This window comes from Festucalex cinctus, chromosome 21 (assembly GCF_051991245.1).
Source record: "Festucalex cinctus isolate MCC-2025b chromosome 21, RoL_Fcin_1.0, whole genome shotgun sequence".
Classification (NCBI taxonomy): domain Eukaryota; kingdom Metazoa; phylum Chordata; class Actinopteri; order Syngnathiformes; family Syngnathidae; genus Festucalex; species Festucalex cinctus.
In genome coordinates, this window is record NC_135431.1 from 4,438,479 (window position 1) to 4,457,500 (window position 19,022).

A 19,022-nucleotide genomic window follows, 5' to 3' on the forward strand; every position below is an offset into this window, starting at 1 on the left:
AGCACATAGTTGTTGTTGTTTTTTAATCCATATAACTCTGCTGTCTTTGAAAATATTTTAATGTCGAGTTGATACTAATAGTGTATAATGTACAGAGTTTACCGAAAATTGTGCTTGACAATGATAGTAAATAAAAATGAGAAATTTATAAAGTGTGGTAATTTTGGACACATTCCTTGACAATTACTCTTACGGGTTCATATAAAATTGTTGAACATTTTAAATCATTTAAGATTGTGTTTATACACCTATATTGACAAAAGAGACAATTTTTCCCAAGAAAAAAAAACCTTCTTTTTACACATTACCTGTCGAGAAAACATATATATGGACATATATACATTTGGATATACATGGGGTGTGTAGACTTTTTACAAGTTCATACTTGGTGAGAGAGGGGGAAATTTGTATCTAGAGGAGAAAAGCAAACCCTGATTTGTGATGGAATCAAGTGTCCATAAAGCCAATCACATTTTTCTATCAGTGTTAAACATTAAACGTGATTCAGTCATCCGAAAAGTCATGTTTAAAGAATAACGACGGCCGTGTACACACAATCGCAGAATAAATAATAAAACGAGTTGTTGCATTTCCACCTAAACATAACGTGTGCGGGTGTTGATAACGACGATGCTCCTTAACTTTGACATGACCACTTAACGTCTTTTCCCGATGATCTTCTTTTCAATTGCTGCCATCTTGTTGAGGCGGGATGCTGGCCGTCGTCCTGACGGCCGCGTAGGTCACCAACTCATCTCCCTCTTCAGGGACCTGCACAGTCACAAACACGCGTTTAGAGGGCTGTCGGGTTTATGGGATTACAGCAGAGGTGTTCAAACTATGGCCCAGGGGCCATTTGCGGATAACACTTCCATAGATTGAAGATGAATTTTTTTTTTCACATCCCTTAACAAGAAGAATTATGATTAGAAGCTATTGTCCATTTACATAAAACAGAGAAGTCTGCTTTTGTTTGTTGCTCCCACGTTGCAAAGAGAAAATATAACCCGCGAGTTTTGTCGTCTGCTCCGTTCGTATGCGCCGCTGCGCTGTGCGTGTTTAACTCATTCACTGGCAGCCATTTTCACAGAAGCAGTCCCGTTCGCTCCCGGCTGTTTTACTGGATTGTGACTGATTTTGCAAGGCTCACGGAATATTGTGTTCCATTGCTATAAAAGCATGGAACCTATCAAAAGAAAGATTAAAGTCTCTTCTTTCATCAGGAAGAAAAAAGTAATGTTTCTATCCGTTTCCGTTTTGCAGCAATTAGCATTAGAAGAGAGCTAAGTTTCATCAGTTTTCACAAATTATTTAAAATTGTGAGTAATTTAGTTTTATTTATTTTTTTCTACATGGTCCTGGTTGATCTCCTTTGCTCTGCTGCCACCTGCTGGCCGTTTGTGTAATGACTACCATTTCTGCAACCGTTCTTTGCGGTTGAGAGGCTGCATCAAAGCCTTCTGTATGCTCTAAAAAATAAAAAATAAACAAATACGTCTTTGAACATTAAAATAAATAAATAAATGTATTTACACGTTTTTGGGAGCAAATGAGTCAATGAGCACTTGTTTTAAGGTTCAGTCTTAACGTAACATTTATGCAAATTTCCCTGAGCCCGTTTATGATGAAAATCAAGACAGAATCCCAAAATAAAAAAAATCGGGATAAATGAAAAGCAAAATTGACAAAACAGGTTGATTGATTGAGTTAAAACTTCAAAATAAAAGCAAGATCTTGAAAGCAACAAATCCTCTTTTGGATTTTGGGAACGATAAAGTTGAGGCAGAGACCGAGTCGGTATTACTGGCCTGTTTTTTGGCGTCGGCTTCCTTTTTCTTCTTCTTCTTCTGGTGGTTGACAGTAGCGTACGTCACACTGCTCTCAGGGTCTTCCGGTGATTCATCCTTTTGAAATCAGAAGACAAACAGACACGCACTTCAAAATTTCACATCGGCCATTTCACCCATCCAAAAATTTATTTATTTTTTTTTTAACCTATTTGCTGCCTTTGACGGCTGTAGACGTCAGAGGTCCATTTTGATTGGGCTGGCAGTGAATGAGTTAAGCTATTTGCTTATGTGTTTTATGGCTTATTTTATCCTGATTAGTGACCAAAAAAAATAAATTAAAAAAAAATATGAATAAGACAAGAGATACAAAGTGCGCTTCAGATCCCCACCACTAGATGGCGGCACATTTTGGTGAACGGACCAATGAATGACATTTCAATGAGGAAAGATGATTTGAAGCACGAGTGTTTGGAGTTCTCGAATTTAACTCTTATCTCAAGGCAGCATTGTAGCGATGCGAATACTCTCACCTTAGACTTGCCGTCTTCCGTCTTGTGGTCATAACTGACGCTCGCGTACGTCGCGTTGTTCTCGTCCTGATGGAGAACCAGAAGATGTCAAGTTTAACCGCTCATTGACAAACAATCGAGCGGACGCCATATACATGAAATTATTTTCTCAAACTTTTGCAACCATCAGATGACACTGCTGTTGTTGAACTGCGGTTTGGTGGATTTCATCATGTAAAAAAACAAAAACTTACATGCTTGGGTAAATCTGAAGAAGAAAAGAGAACAAGTGCAATGATTAGTCATCAGAAAAGATGATTTCATACACGCGAGGGCAGGGTGGAAAACTGCAGCAAGTCACTTGCGTGATAAAGTGCTTAAAATGTAAGCAACTTGAAAAATTAATTTCACTTTCACACAAAAATGGAATCACTTATCCAATTATAGTTAATTTAATGCAAAATAAAAAATGCATAAATCAAATTCGAAATTATTTTTAACATTATTTATTTACAATAAATGCATTTAATCAGCTAAATATACAAAAATAAAAACTGAATAGACTGATTAGTGTGGAAAAAAAATTAATGGCTCTCGATTTGACTGGAAAAAAAAATGTTTCATGACTTGATTTTTTTTTTTAAACAAATTTTGTAATATTACAGGAATCTTTGAGTTTGTTAGTTTTGTTAAAATAAAAATGGGGAAAAAAGGGGTCATTTTTGTCATCAAATTAGCCATTTTACCCAAAAAAACAACAGCATAAAATGTATGAATTTTTTTCCAATTCATGCAAATGCTAGTTGGGCCAGATTTAAGAACTGGCATACTTTACGCACCCCTGCTCGAAATGAATATCGATTATAGAATGATGATCGTACCTTGGCCTGCGTTTCTTTTCGACTTCAACTTGACAAGGATGACGGCCACAATGATGAAAACCAGCATCAAGGCTGCAACGACCACCCCGATAACGATGATGAGGATGTCCCGGGGAGGCTGCTGTGCTCCAGGACCTCCAGAACCTACAGGACCCTCAGGACCTCTTGTACTCTCTTCCGTGGAGACGAATGTGTACTGGGCCTGGACCTTCACGTCGCCTCCTTCCACGTATTGGCACTTGTAATTCCTTTTGCGATTGACAGGGGGTACATTGAGGAAGGACACGCAGTTGTTCTGCTCAGTGCGATCTGAGGAAAGCTCCTTGTCATCCTCGTCCATCCAGCGGAGGACTTTTTCCCGGCATCGACAATTCAGGGCTGGGTAGCAGGCCAGGGAACACTTCAGGACCACGTGTCCGTCTCCCATTGAATTTGAGTCCTGAAGTGTCACTGCAGGGAAGAAGGTGATACAATGTGAGACCAATACAGACTTGCATATGAATAAAATCAAGCTACATTTCATATGTACTGTATGTCAGTTTGTTTACGTCTCCTCAACACATACTTTTCATTTTTATGACATCGCATCCGCTCTAAAGTGATTGGGTCTCTTTGCCCTGCCACAGAAATGTGCTTCAGACTCTCTCGCTGCTATCCTGGTTTCCAGTCGAGGCGCTGCCAAGACGACTGGGAGCAAATTAGGGTTCAGTGTCTTTCCCAAGGATACTTTTGACAGCAGACTCTCTGAGCCAGGATTCAAATTGTCAACACTTTACCAACGGAGCCACAATTTAGCAAAACATAATGGCTAACTGGCTACCGGCTAGCCTAAACAATAGTGCCCAAAAAGGCACACGTACATCACACAGGAGACTCACGTGTCATCACTTTCAGCTCAATGTTGAATATCCGCTCTCCATCTCGTTCACATGCAAAGGAACCAACATCTTCTGCCGTCACTCCATCAATGCGCAGTGAGCAGTCGTTATTCAAGCTGAGGCGCTGACTTCTGGGCGAACTGGTCACAACTTGACCATTTTTCACCTCACTTACCACCGGTCTCCCGTCCCGACTGTACAGCCAGCCTATGCCGGAGCAGGACGACTGCTCGCAGGGCAGAACGGCCACGTCCCCAGCCCGAGCAAAGACGTTTGTGGTCTGGCCACTGATGACTGCAAGACATCACAGATGGGGCACAGATTAAATTATACACTCACTAACGCCATACTAGTAGCTCTGCTAATTTAGCTATTATTAAAACGTCAGCAATATTAGCTCAGCTCACTGGCAGAATTGTATACGGGTCACCATTGGATTGTGGCGTTCCTCAATGCTCAATTTTAGTCCAACACTTTTAAAAGTTGTTTAGGCTGGCATGTGGCAGATTCATCAGGTTGCCGAAGATTATTCTATGATGTAGTTTTCAGTTATGATGATGAGTCTCCCACTTAAATTCCTGATAATAGCTTCTCATAAAAAAATATATTTATAACACTTAAAGCAGGGGTGTCCAAACTTTTTCATCTGAGGGCCACACATATTGAACAAAAGATGCAAGGGCCCGTTCGGAAAAAAATACAAATAAAATAACATCAATTTTTCAAGCACACAAAAATCAAGTAATTGCATAATGTTTATATATTCCACTGTTTTGGTAAAACTGCTCCCTTAACAGCTTTCTTCGAGGCAAATAGTTTAGAATTTGACAAATATTTTAGGGTGGTCGAGACCCTAACCCACCAAAATGCGTCAACTCATGTACTAAACAGCAGCCACATCACACTTTTGCCAAATTTTCCACCGAAGACAACCTCATAAATACATGAACGAGTTATGAGTGAGCGTCTTAATATTGCTAGCCATGCTAACACGAGTCATTGTGAGGTTACATGAGCAGAGCAAAACTTTTATACAACGTAAATATAATATAGATGAATCAGAAAGTAGTTTACCTTCAAATTGAAGCAGAAAAATAAGAATTAATTCCTGTGTGTTCATCTTATTGAGCAAGTTGAGCTTCTGGTTCATGTCATTATTTCCTCTTTATGGTGACCTGTTAAAAGTGAAGAAAAAAAAAAAAAGAGAGAATAAAGTCCAGCCCTCCACACACACGCACACATTTGCATCACTCATTTTTGTTCTGCATTCATCCTTTTATAGAAAACTTATTTCACAAGCAGCCCGCCTGAGCGGCAGCCGCGGTTCTGCCGTCTTGTTTATCGCAGCACAATCACAAAAAGCAGGAAGTGAAAAAACAGAAGAAAAAAACATCATCACCTACAGGATACGCATGTTCAGCATGAGTTCCTTTTTTCAGATCTTGAGAACTCTTTCCATTGAGGTGCCGCATTGAACTGCAGTGAGCAGATAAAAAACGCGAACACCAAACTCGACACACCTGCTCCCCATTCACACCTGAGACAGACGAACACTAATACAATCATCTTATTCGCACCAAATGTGCTCACAACCTTTGACAGTAATACTTTTTTATTATTATACTGAATTGAGTAACGTTTCGATTGCAAAGCTTCAACCTAAAAGGCGAAAAAAAATCTCCTGCTTATCATGCTTCACTGTTCTAATTAAGTTTCTATGAGATTGCGAAGGATAGGAAGTGAAGCATGACGGACAGGAAGTGTGAAACGAAGACATTCGCCATTTTGTCAGATGGAGTTTAATGACACAAATACTCCTATCATAGTAGACATCATGAGGATTACAGGTAAGAATAGCAACGAGCAACTTAAGAAGCAATTACTCACAGCAGGTGATACTCATCAAATTTTAATCGCGATTATGATTTTGTGAGTCACCAATAAATTAACATCTGCTGATCATCTGCGATAGAAAATGCTGCTCTGCTGCATATCAAGCGCTTTCTTTCAGCAGTAGTCAGCCAGCCACCAGGGGGCGACGCATGCTTAAGTCTTCATGAAGGGCTTAGTCAAATGGGAAAAAAAAAAAAAAAAAAGCTTTTCGATAATGTATATCAATATGTAATATAAGTATTGTATGTGTGATTAGCATTTTGCCCATAATCGTTGACAGGCAACAAAATGGAGGATCTGGCCTCAACATTTGATAAACAAACGGTAGCAGAAGGTTGAAAGATCCTACATGTCGGCATCTGTTAGTCTGGTAAATTGTAAATGTGATCATCAACTCTTTGTACCCTGGCCTGACGTTTTTGTCTCAACTTTATCTCGACTACAACGGCACTCATAACGACTCCGACGAGTATCAAGATGGCGACGGCCAGACGAATGATGTTGATGAGCCGCGTGCGGTCAGGCTGGGGCGCCCCGGGACCATCGAGACCTACAGGACCCTCAGGACCTCTTGTACTCTCTTCCGTGGAGTTCGCTGTGTACTCTGCCTGAACCTTCACCTTGCCTACTTCCACATATTGGCACTTGTAATTCCTTTTGCGACTGACAGGGGGCACTTTGAGGAAGGACACGCAGTAGTCCTGCTCAATGTGATCTGAGGAAAGCTCCTCGTCATCCTCGTCCATCCAGCGGAGGTCTCTTGGACCGCATCGACATCTCGGGCCTAGGTAGCAGGTCAGGGAACACTTCAGGAGCACGTCTGTCATTGAATCTGAGTCCTGAGGTGTCACTGCAGGGAAGAAAGTGGTACAATATGAGACCAATACAGACTTGCATATGAATATAATATACATTTTCTACTCTTCAACACATACTTCCCGTTTTAATGACATCACATCTGCTCTTCACTGATTGGATCTTTTCACTGTCTGTTAGGTCAGGTGTTCCCCGCCTCAGAAATGCGCTTCATGGATTTACTAGGTCCGAAAACGAAGAGTCTGGTTTCCATTCCAAGCTAGGTGCTACCAGGACCGCTAGGGGCAAATTAGGCTTCAATGTCTTGCCCAAGGACACTTGGACAGCAAAATTCTCTGAGCCAGGATTCAAATTGTCAACACTAAAGTCACCTCATGACTCGCTCTACTAACTGAGCCACAATTTAGCAAAACACAAGTCTAGACAACAGTGTCCAATAATACTACTCACATGTCATCACTGTCAGAAAAATGTTGAGTTGCAAGTGTCCATCTTTTTTACATCCATAGTAGCCAACATCTTCCGCCATCACGTGGTCAATGCGCAGCGAGCAGTCGTGCTGTAGGCTGAGGCGCTGACGTCTGGGCGAGCTGGTCACAACTTGGCCTTTTCGCACCTCGTGTTCCGGTAAACTCTCATCCCAACTGTATAGCCAGTCTATGCCGGAGCAGGACGGCTGCTTGCAAGGCAAAACGGCCACGTCCCCGGCCCTGGCAAAAACCTCTGCGGCCTGACCACTCATGACTGCAAGACATAACAGACGGGGAACAAAATATGTTACATGCTCACCAATGTCATAATATTAAGCTACTGTTACTTTAGCTATTGTTGTTAGCACGAGTCAGCAATATTAGCTCAGCCCACTGGCAGAATCTTATACAGGTCACCATTGGATTATGGTGTTCCTCAAGGCTCAGTTTTAGATCCAACACTTTTTAAATTGTATAGGCTGACTCTTGGCTGGTTCATCAAGAGGCAGAAGATTTTTATATTATGTAGTTTTCACAGTTATAATGATGAGTTTGATACTTAAATTTCAGCTTCTAACTCATATATTTGAAACAGTTTTTAAACTCCTGATGACCACAACGTCACCCGTTGCTCTTTCGCAAGTTGCTAACCTGGTACTGACTTACTTATGGTTATGGACAAAAGGAATTTGTGCATTCATTCTTGATGTTTTTACAAGTAAACATCACACTTTAGCCCAGTTTTCCATCCTTTAACAACACATACAGCGAGTTACGAATGAGTCTTCTAATATTGCTAGCCATGCTAAAACTAGCCCCGTGAGGTTACATGAGCAGAGCAAAACTTTTATACAGCGTAAATATAATATAGATGAATCAGAAAGTTGTTTACCTTCAAAATGAAGCAGAAAAATGAGAATTAATTCCTGTGTGTTCATCTTACTAAGCAAGTTGAGCTTCTGGTTCATGTCATTATTATTCCCGTTGTAGGTCTAATGATCTGTTAAAAATGAAGACAAAAAAAAAAAAAAAGTCCAGCCCTCCACACACACATTTGCATCCCGCACGTTTATTCTGAAAACTTATTTCACAAGCAGCCCGCCTGAGTGGCAGCAGCAGCTCTGACATCTTATTTATCGCAGCACAATCACATCTAGAGCGGATGTGAAATGAAGAAGAAAAATATTATCTTCATGTACAGGCTACGCATGTTCAGCATGAGTTCCTTTTTCAGATCTCGAGGGTTCTTTCCATTGAGGTGCCTCATTGAACCGCAGTGAGCAGATAAAAAACACCAAACTCAACACACCTGCTCCCCATTCACACCTGAGCCGACAACACTAACGCAGTCGTCTACTCTTGAACCTAAAAGGCTCAGATGAATACAAACCAACTCCTGCTTTTGCTCCACTGTTGCTTTATTATTTTTTTTGAGTTAACAGTCGTGTGTTTCTGCCAAACATACCTTTCGGAATTATGTCCAAAAAGTCCAACCTCAGTTTGAGCATAAATCATATTCCCACATTAGTTTGGGAGACTTCAAGTATATATATTTGCCTGCTGGACTGGCCATCTGTCATCCAGGGCAGATGCCCGGTGGGCCAGCATCTTTTGGGGCCCATGTGGTGCTATTCAATGATCATTCTCCTCAATTTCACCCAACAGACCGCCCACAATTTACAGGGAGCAACTCAATCGTCCATTTACAATAACAGATAGCAAACTGAACCAATCAAAATCATTGGCAGGGCTACGTGGTAGCCAGGTGTGATCGGGAGTTGGGGTGCGCCAAGCCAATTTTGGCAAAATCGTTTTCCTCTTGGGTAGAATTCTGCAAAGTTTCCACGAGATTGCGATGGATAAGAAGTGAAGCATGACGGACAGGAAGTACGACACGAAGACATTCGCCATTTTGTCAGATGGACTTTAATGACATAAATACTCCCATCGTAGTAGTCATCATGAGGATTACAGGTAAGAATTACAGCATGGAGGGCGCAAGCTACCTTCAGCAGCTGAAAGTAATCGAAATTTAAGCATGATCACGATTTGGGCAGACACCCTTCAATTAACCTGATAAGATAAGCATCATTTTCAAATGTAGAATTACATTTTTTAAATAAATAAACGATAGCGGAAGGTTGAAAGATACACACGTGGCTCTGAAGCCGCAGGTTGTTCACCCCCGTTAGTCTGGTAAATGGTAAATGTGATCTTCAAATGTTTGGACCCTGACCTGACGTTTTTGTCTCAACTTTATCTTGACTGCGATGGCGACCGCGACGACTCCGACGAGTATCAAGAAGGCCATGGTCAGACGAATGATGTTGATGAGCTGGTTGTTGCCAGGCTGGCATGCTCTTGTACTATTTTCCGTGGAGTTGGCTGTGTACTGGGCCTGGACCTTCACGTCGCCTCCTTTCACGTATTGGCACCTGTAATTCCTTTTACGACTGACAGGGGGCACTTTGAGGAAGGACGTGCAGTTGTTCTGCTCAGTGCGATCTGAGGAAAACTCCTCGTCATCCTCGTCCATCCAACGGAGGCCTTTTTCCCAGCATTGGCATCTCGGGCCTGGGTAGCAGGTCAGGGAACACTTCAGGACCACGTGTCCGTCTCCCATTGAATTTAAGTCCTGAAGTGTCACTGCAGGGAAGAAAATGATACAATATGAGAGCAATACAGACTTGCAGATGAATACAATAAATCTACATTTCATATGTATGTCAGTTTGTTTACTACTATTTTTTTAACAACTTTATTGACAAAATTGTAAACAAAAGCCAAACATGGCAAATACAACACACAAAAAAATCATCACACGAACACTAAAGTTTGTTTACTACTATTCAACACATACTTCTCATTTTTATGACATCACATCCGCTCTTCAGTGATTGGAACTTTTTACTGTCTGTTCGGTCAGGTTTGCCCTGCCACAGAAATGTGCTTCAGACTCTCTCGCTGCTAGCCTGGTTTCCAGTCTAGGCGCTGCCAAGACTACTGGGAGCAAATTAGGGTTCAGTGTCTTTCCCAAGGATGCTTTTGATAGACTCTCTGAGCTTCAAATTGTCAACACTTGAGTCACCGAATGACTCGCTCTACCAACGGAGCCAAAATTTAGCAAAACATAATGGTTAGCTGGCTAGCCTAAACAACAGTGACACACGTATGTCACACATGAGACTCACGTGTCATCACCGTCAGAGAAACGGTGACTTCCGGTCGTTTATTTCGTTCACATAAAAAGAAACCAGCATCTTCTGCCGTCACTCCATCAATGCGCAGTGAGCAGTCGTCCTTCAAGCTGAGGCGCTGACTTCTGGGCGAACTGGTCACAACTTGACCCTTTTTCACCTCGTATACCAACGGACTCCCGTCCCAACTGTACCACCAGTCTATATCGGAGCAGGACGACTGCTTGCAGGGCAGAACGACCACGTCCCCAGCCCGGGCAAAGACCTTTGTGGCCTGGCCACTGATGACTGCAAAACATCACAGATGGGGCACAGATTAAATTATACACTCACTAACGCTATACTAGTAGCTCTGCTAATTTAGCTATTATTTAAACTTGTCAGCAATATTAGCTCAGCTCACTGGATTGTGGCGTTCCTCAAGGCTCAGTTTTAGTCCAACACTTTTAAAAGTTGTTTAGGCTGGCATGTGGCAGATTCATCAGGTTGCAGAAGATTATTCTATGATGTAGTTTTCAGTTATGATGATGAGTCTCCCACTTAAATTCCTTCTAATTTAAATATTTGAAACACTTAAAGCTGCGGTGTCCAAACGTTTCCATCTGATGGGCCCATATAGAAAAATTGAAGGATGCAAAAATAAAAAAATAAAATTAGGTCAATTTTTCAAGCACACGAAAATCAAGTAATTGCATAATGTTTATATATTCCACTGTTTTGGAGTTATGAGTGAGCCTCCTAATATTGCTAGCCATGCCAACACGAGTCCATGTGAGGTTACATAAGCAGAGCAAAACTTTTATACAGCGTAAATATAATACAGATGAATCAGAAAGTTGTTTACCTTCAAATTGAAGCAGAAAAATAAGAATTAATTCCTGTGCGTTCATCATACTGAGCAAGTTGAGCTTCTGGTTCATGTCATTATTTCCTCTTTGAGGTAACCTGTTAAAAATGAAGGGGAAAAAAAAAAAAAAAAGTTATATAGTCCAGCCCTCCACTCACATGCACATTTGCCTCCCTCAAGTTTGTTCTGCATTCATCCTTTTATAGAAAACTTCACAAGCAGCCCAGGTTAGCGGCGACGGCGCTGCTTGTTTATCGCAGCACAATCACGTCAAGAGCGGATGTGAAACAAAGAAAAAAAACATCTTCATGTACAGGCTACGCATGTTCAGCACGAGTTCCTTTTTCAGATCTTGAGAACTCTTTCCAATGAGGCGCCTCATTGAACTGCAGCGAGCAGATAAAAAACGCAAACGCCAAACTCAACACACCTGCTCCCCATTCACACCTGAGGCAGACGAACAGTAACAAAATCTCTCACTAAATGCAGTTCGAACTTTTGATAGGAATACTTTCTTTTTAAATTACACTTAATTGAGTAATGGTTTGATTGTAAAGCTCCAACCTAAAAGGCTCCAGATGAATAAAACAAAGACATTCACCATTTATTCAGATGGAGTTTAATGACACAAATGTTTCATCGTAGTCGTCATCATGGAGATTACAGGTAAGAATTACGGCAGGGAGCAAACTACCGACAGCAGCTGACACTAATCAAATGTTAATTGTGATCACGATTTGGGCAGACACCATTCAATTAACCTAATAAGATAAGCATCATTATCAAAGGTAGAATTACATTTGATAAAATGAACAAACGATAGTGGAAGGTTGAAAGATGCACACGTGGCACTGAAGCCGCAGGTTGTTCACACCCGTTAGTCTGGTAAATGGTAAATGTGATCATCAAATGTTTGGACCCTAGCCTGACGTTTTTGTCTCAACTTTATCTTGACTACGATGGCGACCGCGACGACTCCGACGAGTATCAAGATGGCGACGGCCAAACGAATGATGTTGATGAGCCGGGTGCGGTCGGGCTGGGGCGCTCCGGAACCACTTGGACTATTTTCCGTGGAGTTGACTGTGTACTGGGCCTGGACCTTCACGTCGCCTCCTTCCACATATTGGCACCTGTAATTCCTTTTACGACTGACAGGGGGCACTTTGAGGAAGGACGTGCAGTTGTTCTGCTCAATGCGATCTGAGGAAAGCTCCTCGTCACCCTCGGCCATCCAACGGAGGCCTTTTTCCCAGCATTGGCATCTCGGGCCTGGGTGGCAGACCAGGGAACACTTCAGGACCACGTGTCCGTCTCCCATTGAATTTGAGTCCTGAAGTGTCACTGCAGGGAAGAAGGTGGTACAATATGAGAGCAATACAGACTTGCATATGAATATAATATACATTTCATATGCATGTCTGTGTATTTGCGACTCTTCAACACATACTTCCCGTTTTTATGACATCACATCTGCTCTTCACTGTCTGTTAGGTCAGGTTTTACCCACCTCATAAATGCACTTCATAGACTCACTCGCTGCTCAAGCGACGAGTCTGGTTTCTAAGCTAGGCACTGCCGGACCACTGGGAGCAAATCAGGCTTCAGTGTCTTGCCCAAGGACACTTCAATAGCAGACTCTCTGAGCCAGGATTCGAATCGTCAACACTCGAGTCACCTCATGACTCGCTCCACCAACGGAGCCACAATTTAGCAAAACATAAGTCTCGACAACAGTGTCCCATTAGACCACTCACATGTCAGCACTGTCAACAAAACTTCCAGTTGCAGCCGTCCATCTCGTTCACATATGAAGACACCAACGTCCTCTGCCGTCACTCCATCAATGAGCAGCGAGCAGTCGTCATTCAAGCTGAGGCGCTGACATCTTGGCGACCTGGTCACAACTTGACCATTTTTCGCCTTGCATACGATCGAACTCCCATGCCAAGTGTACCACCAGTTTATATGGGAGCAGGACGGCTGCTTGCAGGGCAGAACGACCACGTCCCCAACCCGGGCAAAGACGTGTGCGGTCTCTCCACTGATGACTGCAAGACACCACACAGGGGAACACATTAAATTACACACTGACCAATGCCATAATACTAAGCTCTGCTCCTTTAGCTACCGTTATTAGCACTAGTCAGCAATATTAGCTCAGCTCACTGGCAGAATCTTCTACGGGTCACCATTGGATTATGGTGGTCCTCAAGGCTCAGTTTTAGACCCAACACTTTTTAAATTTTTATAGGCTGGCATGTGGCGGGTGCATCATGTCGTTTTCACACTTATGATGAGGAGTCTGACACTTACATTTCTGATAACAGCTTCTAATAAAAATATTTGAAATACTTAAACTCCCGATTACCATTTCGTCACCCATTTCTTTTTCGCAAGCTGCGAACCTGGTACTGATTTACTTATGGTTATGGACTTACAAATTTGACTCCCATATGCAGTGCATTAATTCTTGACGGAATTTTTTTTGCAAGTGTTGTGTAAACATCACACTTTTGCCAAATTTTTCACCGAGGACGAGCTCATACAAACATGAACGAGTTATGAGTGAGCCTCCTAATATAACTAGCCAAGCTAAAACGAGTCATTGTTGTCCATGTGAGGTCACATGAGAAGAGCAAAACTTTTATAGAGCGTAAATATAATATAGATGAATCAGAAAGTTGTTTACCTTCAAATTGAAGCAGAAAAATAAGAATTAATTCCTGTGTGTTCATCTTACTGAGCAAGTTGAGCTTCTGGTTCATGTCATCATTATTCCCTTTGTAATGATTTGTTAAAAATTAAGAAAAAAAAAAAAAAGAATGAAGTCCAACCCTCCACACACATTTGCATCCCTGTTTGTTCTGCATTCATTATTATATAGAGAACGTATCTCACAAGCAGCCCGCCTGCCATCTTGTTTATCGCAGCACAATCACGTCTACAGCAGATGCTAAATAAAGAAGAAGAAGAAGAAAAACATTATCTTCATGTACAGGCTACGCATGTTCAGTATGAGTTCCTTTTTCAGATCTTAAGAACTCTTTCGAGTGAGGTGCCTCACGAACACCAAAAACGCGAACACCAAACTCGACTCACCTGCTCCCCATTCACACCTGAGCCGACGAACACTAACGCAGTCGTCTGAATCTCACTCAATGTGGTGGGGTTGTGGCGGTTCAGAAAATGAATTTCAGCGTCCTAAAAAGCCAGCACCCCCCCCGTATCAAAATGGTTTGACCCAACTTGTTATATGCCGCCGAGAATCACCAGTCAATCCCTTGAAAACTTTATTTAAAATTAGAGTGCCCCAACTTAAGACTTATTTCCAGGCACAAGGCGCCGCTTGCTTCATTTTTTATTTATTTATGTTATTTGGCTTTGGAACGCTACCAAAAATTGAACTTACAAGTTAGCTTTATGCCCTCTGCCACTAGATGGCAGCAGCGAACTTCACGACACTCAGTCTCTTCTACTTACACATGAAAGGGACAGTTTACTTTTTACTACCACCTAGTGGTGAACTAATAGAATGCAACCATTTTGAAGCACGCGCATGTCGGTGCCTCAGAGAGAGAACAATTTGCAAGCCTACCACCAATTACTACTTTAAGAGGATTTTTTTTTACTAGGGGTGTCAGGCGATTCAAATTTTTTATCATAATTGATTTTTGATTGATTTGATTTAAATTTTTATTTCGAACGTGCATAATTTTTTTTTTTTTTTTTATAATTGATCGCACAACTTAATCACGAATTTTATATCTGTTCTAAATGTAGCAGAAAAATAAGAATGAATTCCCGTATGTTCATCTTCAGTGAGCAAGTTGAGCTTCTGATTCATGTCATTATTTCCTATGTGGTGTCTTGATGAAAAATTGAAAAGGAAAAAAAACTCCACCCTCCCACTCATGTTTCAAAATCATTTATCTCAGTCTTGGTCGACATTTTGTGTGAGATTGCAACGTGACAGGAAATGATGCGTGACACGAAGACATTCAGCATAAAATCACTTGTAGTTTAATGACAAATGTTTCATAGTAGTAGTCACATGGAATAAAAGGTAAATAATATTTGGGACGCACGTAAGCGATTCCCCAGCAGTTGACAGGCGATAAAAATGGACACATTGAATAACACAATCCGCCCATTTCCACCACTAAATGAGCGCTCACATATTTATTAGTTATTTGTTAACTTCAGTAGCTCGGATAATTCTGTCAATTTTACATGTGTTTACATGTTACATGAACGATATAGTCCATTCAGTGTTAGGATTTTAGTGTCAGTAACAGACAGAATGAAACATCAACTTAAAATCTTCTCTAATTCTCATTAAAAAAAAAAACACCTTCAAATAAGTTTAGGAAATATCTTTAATAAATAAACCTAATAAGCAGTACTTTCTATTCACTCGATGCCAAAATTAAATATACTCACTTAAAAAAAAAAAAAAAAAAAGTTTTATTGTGTTTAACTCACTAATAAAATAATAAATGAATTAGAATTATTTCTGATTTTTTTTTATGATTCCTATTTTATTAATGAATTTTTCAAAATATTTAATTTCAGAAAAATAAGTCTGCACATTAACGAGCAAAAATACTAAGAAGTTCATATTTCTAATAAAAACGACTATAAAACTATTCGTTAACATACAAAAGATGTTTAAATTCAACAAAAAAAATAAAAACAACGGTAAAAAAAAAAAAGAAACACCATAAAAATGAAACGAGCTCAACTGTTGCATGACGTCATCACGCTGCGCTTTACGGGACCACAAGATGGCGATCTCCACTCGTATCTCTCACACACACACACACAAACACGTCAAGTATAAAAAGTTGTAAGTAGTAGATGTGCACATCGACTTTGTGTGTATGAAATGCTGTCGTTGCATTTCTGCGACATCCTTGATATTCAGCTTAAGGTCCATGTGTACTAGTACACACTTTGTCCTCGCAGGAAAAACAAATAAGCGCACTAATAGAATGAGCGCCTTACCGGTAACATTTTCTCCATTACTAGCATCACTTGACTTTTTCCTACCAATTGGTCATTGTGGTAGTCTCGTAAATGTTCCAAAAATCAGTAAGACGTGCTCATGCTACTAGTGCGGTTCACTCTATTACAATTATTTTATCCTTGTTTTATGTTACACATTGTTGTCAATGTGCTGTAGAAATAAAGTTGAGTTGTGTAAGCTTGATATCAAGGATATGAAATAAACGTGCAAATGCCTTTGCATACATTTACGCTTAACGCATCAAACTTGGAATGACCAGACAGAAGTGGACCAGTCCCAAGACTCCGTCTGTCCGTCCGTCCGTCCAGCCGTCCGCTTTCCCCTCACCTTCGCCTTGCGTCCTTCATCCAGAAAACCGAGGGATGCATTCAAGTAAACTCCGCAAAAGTCGACGCTCACCAACCGTCCTCTCGTCCGACCGGCGTCCAAAAAAAAGAAAGCACAAAAGAAATTCCAAGGCCGCCTGGGGGCCGTCGTGACTACAGTGACGTTTCCCTGGCGAAGCTGAGAGAAGCTTCCAGCTTGGGATTCTTCTCCGAGGGACACTCTGTCGGAAGCTGAAAGAAACAAACAGCAACTTTCATTTTCAAATCGTTGACATTATGGAAATCATGTTCGGTTGGATTCTCAGGATCAGCAAAAATGTTCCCGGGTCAATTTGACCCGGGTGAATGATAAAGAATCTGTCGGAAGCTGAAAGAAACAAACAGCAACTTTCATTTTCAAATCGTTAGCATTATGGAAATCATGTTCGGGTGGATTCTCAGGATCAGCAAAAATGTTCCCGGGTCAATTTGACCCGGGTGAATGATAAAGAATCTGTCGGAAGCTGAAACAAACAAACAGCAACTTTCATTTTCAAATTGTTAGCATTATGGAAATCATGTTCGGTTGGATTCTCAGGATCAGAAAAAATGTTCCCGGGTCAATTTGACCCGGGTGAATGATAAAGAATCTGTCGGAAGCTGAAAGAAACAAACAGCAACTTTCATTTTCAAATTGTTAGCATTATGGAAATCATGTTCGGTTGGTTTCTCAGGATCAGCAAAAATGTTCCCGGGTCAATTTGACCCGGGTGAATGATAAAGAATCTGTCGGAAGCTGAAACAAACAAACAGCAACTTTCACTTTCAAATCGTTAGCATTCTGGAAATCATGTTTGGTTGGATTCTCAGGATCAGCTATAACGTTCCCGGGTCAATTTGACCCGGGTGTTTAATGATAAAGAACGCATCTCATTCAACATTATTAACGGCTTTCATTGCAAATATTTGAAATGAACCATTTTAACGTGTCATTATGAAATACTACTATTTGTAGTTCTTTAACTTTGAAATGGGTCAGTTTGACCCGGGCTGCGTTTAACTAATTTACTGCCAGGTGTGTTCAAAGCAAAGTTCCGCATCCATTTTAGAGCGTTTCAACGGATCTTTTATGACCTACAGGAATGTCAAGCAGAAGAATGAGCAGGTGGCTATTTTTTTTTTTAGTCTCCTGTTATGTTAAGGGTCAAAATGACCCACTTTAAAAAGGTAAAGGACAAATGTTCACTTCTCGCTACCAAATTTGGCACTAACAGACAATAAAAAATGTTATTTACGAAATATTTGAACATTGAGCATATGCATATTTTGGTTTTGGTAATGTCGAGGTCGACGGGTCCTTCAACAGGCAGAAGAGAAACAAAAGCGCCACATCTGAAGGTTGCATCCTGGGATACGTGCTGACTGGAATGTTCACACAAACACACACATCAGGCTGCCCTCCAACTCCCCACTCCCATTATTTTCGGGTTTTTTTTTGCTTTCTGTCTTATTTTGACATCATGTCTCTTCATTTGATCAGAATCATCTTGGACGGTATAAATTAGGGGTGTTAAAAAAAAAATCGATTCGGCGATATATCGCGATACTACATCGCGCGATTCTCGAATCGATTCAATAATCGGCAGAATCGATTTTTTTTTTTTTTTTTTTTTTTTTTTTTTTTTTTAGGATTCACACCTTGAGCATGGAAGAATGTTATATGAACGGCACATTAAGCCTTAATATTTTTATTTTAATGCTGTTCAAACATGAAACAGATTACAACCTCTATAAGACTGAAATTTCAGATAAATAAATAATACATTTTCATATAAATCTTACACTCTACAAGCTTACTGATTAGTATTTTCTAAATATGAATGAAAAAAAATCGCAACAACCGACTTATAAATTCGTATCGGGATTAATCGGTATCGAATCGTGACCATTCGTATCGGGATTAATCGGTATCGAATCGAATCGTGACCTGTGAATCGTGATACGAATCGAATCGTCAGGTACTAGGCAATTCACACCCCTAGTATAAATATTGTGTTGATGGCCAAAACCATAATCACGATCATTTTTGATCAATATTGTAATCACGATCATTAATCAGTTATTCATCATGTTGGGGGAAAACATCTCGATTTGTATTGTACTCTTCAACAAATAATGTGTAAAAGAGGTTTCAACGTAAGATTAAAGTTTTAAACAAATAGATTATTTGTGAATGACTTTCCCCAAGAATTTGAAAATTTTGTGGCCAAGTGAATAAATATGCGACAATCTTTGTTTAACATCACTTATCTTGAATCTGTAACAAGTTCTGACAAAATGAGTCGGGTCCTTTTCGCTTGCTTGTTATTCAGGCAGCTTCATGAAGCCTCAAACCTGCGCTCGCCCC

At 40.7% G+C, this 19,022-nt stretch overlaps 4 protein-coding genes across 5 annotated transcripts in view; all 4 read right to left on the reverse strand.

Moving 5' to 3' along the window:
* Window positions 1–6: 6 nt before the first annotated feature.
* LOC144010690 (uncharacterized) lies at window positions 7–6,301 on the reverse strand. 2 transcript variants are annotated; one of them, XM_077511119.1, is made up of 8 exons: window positions 5,462–6,301; window positions 5,133–5,233; window positions 4,059–4,352; window positions 3,181–3,630; window positions 2,554–2,567; window positions 2,321–2,386; window positions 1,809–1,904; window positions 7–771 (listed from the first exon to the last, which is right to left on the reverse strand). In XM_077511119.1, the coding sequence occupies exons 2-8, from the start codon at window positions 5,206–5,208 to the stop codon at window positions 685–687; spliced, it is 1,083 nt and encodes a 360-aa protein (XP_077367245.1). In that variant the 5' UTR covers window positions 5,209–5,233; window positions 5,462–6,301; the 3' UTR covers window positions 7–684. The 2 variants fall into 2 exon arrangements, with proteins under 2 accessions (XP_077367245.1, XP_077367244.1); XM_077511118.1 differs by having other exon boundaries at window positions 5,133–6,301.
* On the reverse strand, window positions 5,835–8,263 carry LOC144010691 (uncharacterized). Its single transcript, XM_077511120.1, has 3 exons — window positions 8,130–8,263; window positions 7,218–7,511; window positions 5,835–6,801 (listed from the first exon to the last, which is right to left on the reverse strand). Exons 1-3 carry the CDS (start codon window positions 8,203–8,205, stop codon window positions 6,314–6,316), a joined length of 858 nt encoding a protein of 285 aa, XP_077367246.1. The 5' UTR covers window positions 8,206–8,263; the 3' UTR covers window positions 5,835–6,313.
* A 3,691-nt stretch (window positions 8,264–11,954) lies between these two features.
* Window positions 11,955–14,507, reverse strand: LOC144010692 (uncharacterized). Its single transcript, XM_077511121.1, has 4 exons — window positions 14,384–14,507; window positions 13,974–14,237; window positions 13,039–13,332; window positions 11,955–12,625 (listed from the first exon to the last, which is right to left on the reverse strand). Exons 2-4 carry the CDS (start codon window positions 14,047–14,049, stop codon window positions 12,159–12,161), a joined length of 837 nt encoding a protein of 278 aa, XP_077367247.1. The 5' UTR covers window positions 14,050–14,237; window positions 14,384–14,507; the 3' UTR covers window positions 11,955–12,158.
* Window positions 14,508–15,281: 774 nt separating this feature from the next.
* Window positions 15,282–19,022, reverse strand: part of flvcr1 (FLVCR choline and heme transporter 1) — an 11,961-nt gene continuing 8,220 nt past the window's right edge. The window contains exon 10 of the mRNA XM_077511111.1: window positions 15,282–16,867. Within this exon, the coding sequence (XP_077367237.1) occupies window positions 16,790–16,867 (78 nt within the window). The 3' untranslated portion in view covers window positions 15,282–16,789. The remainder of the gene's footprint in view (window positions 16,868–19,022) is intronic.

Coding starts and splice junctions, on each gene's coding strand:
- LOC144010691 (XM_077511120.1), bottom strand. CDS start 8,205: ATGAACCAGAAGCTCAACTTGCTTAGTAAGATGAACACACAGGAATTA. Junction 7,512..8,129: donor TTTTCTGCTTCATTTTGAAG/GTAAACAACTTT, acceptor TATGTCTTGCAG/TCATGAGTGGTCAGGCCGCA. Junction 6,802..7,217: donor TTTTCTGACAGTGATGACAT/GTGAGTAGTATT, acceptor TCTTCCCTGCAG/TGACACCTCAGGACTCAGAT.
- LOC144010692 (XM_077511121.1), bottom strand. CDS start 14,049: ATGAACCAGAAGCTCAACTTGCTCAGTAAGATGAACACACAGGAATTA. Junction 13,333..13,973: donor TTTTCTGCTTCAATTTGAAG/GTAAACAACTTT, acceptor GGTGTCTTGCAG/TCATCAGTGGAGAGACCGCA. Junction 12,626..13,038: donor TTTGTTGACAGTGCTGACAT/GTGAGTGGTCTA, acceptor TCTTCCCTGCAG/TGACACTTCAGGACTCAAAT.
- LOC144010690 (XM_077511119.1), bottom strand. CDS start 5,208: ATGAACCAGAAGCTCAACTTGCTCAATAAGATGAACACACAGGAATTA. Junction 3,631..4,058: donor TGAGCTGAAAGTGATGACAC/GTGAGTCTCCTG, acceptor TCTTCCCTGCAG/TGACACTTCAGGACTCAAAT. Junction 772..1,808: donor AAGCCGACGCCAAAAAACAG/GCCAGTAATACC, acceptor GTGACTGTGCAG/GTCCCTGAAGAGGGAGATGA.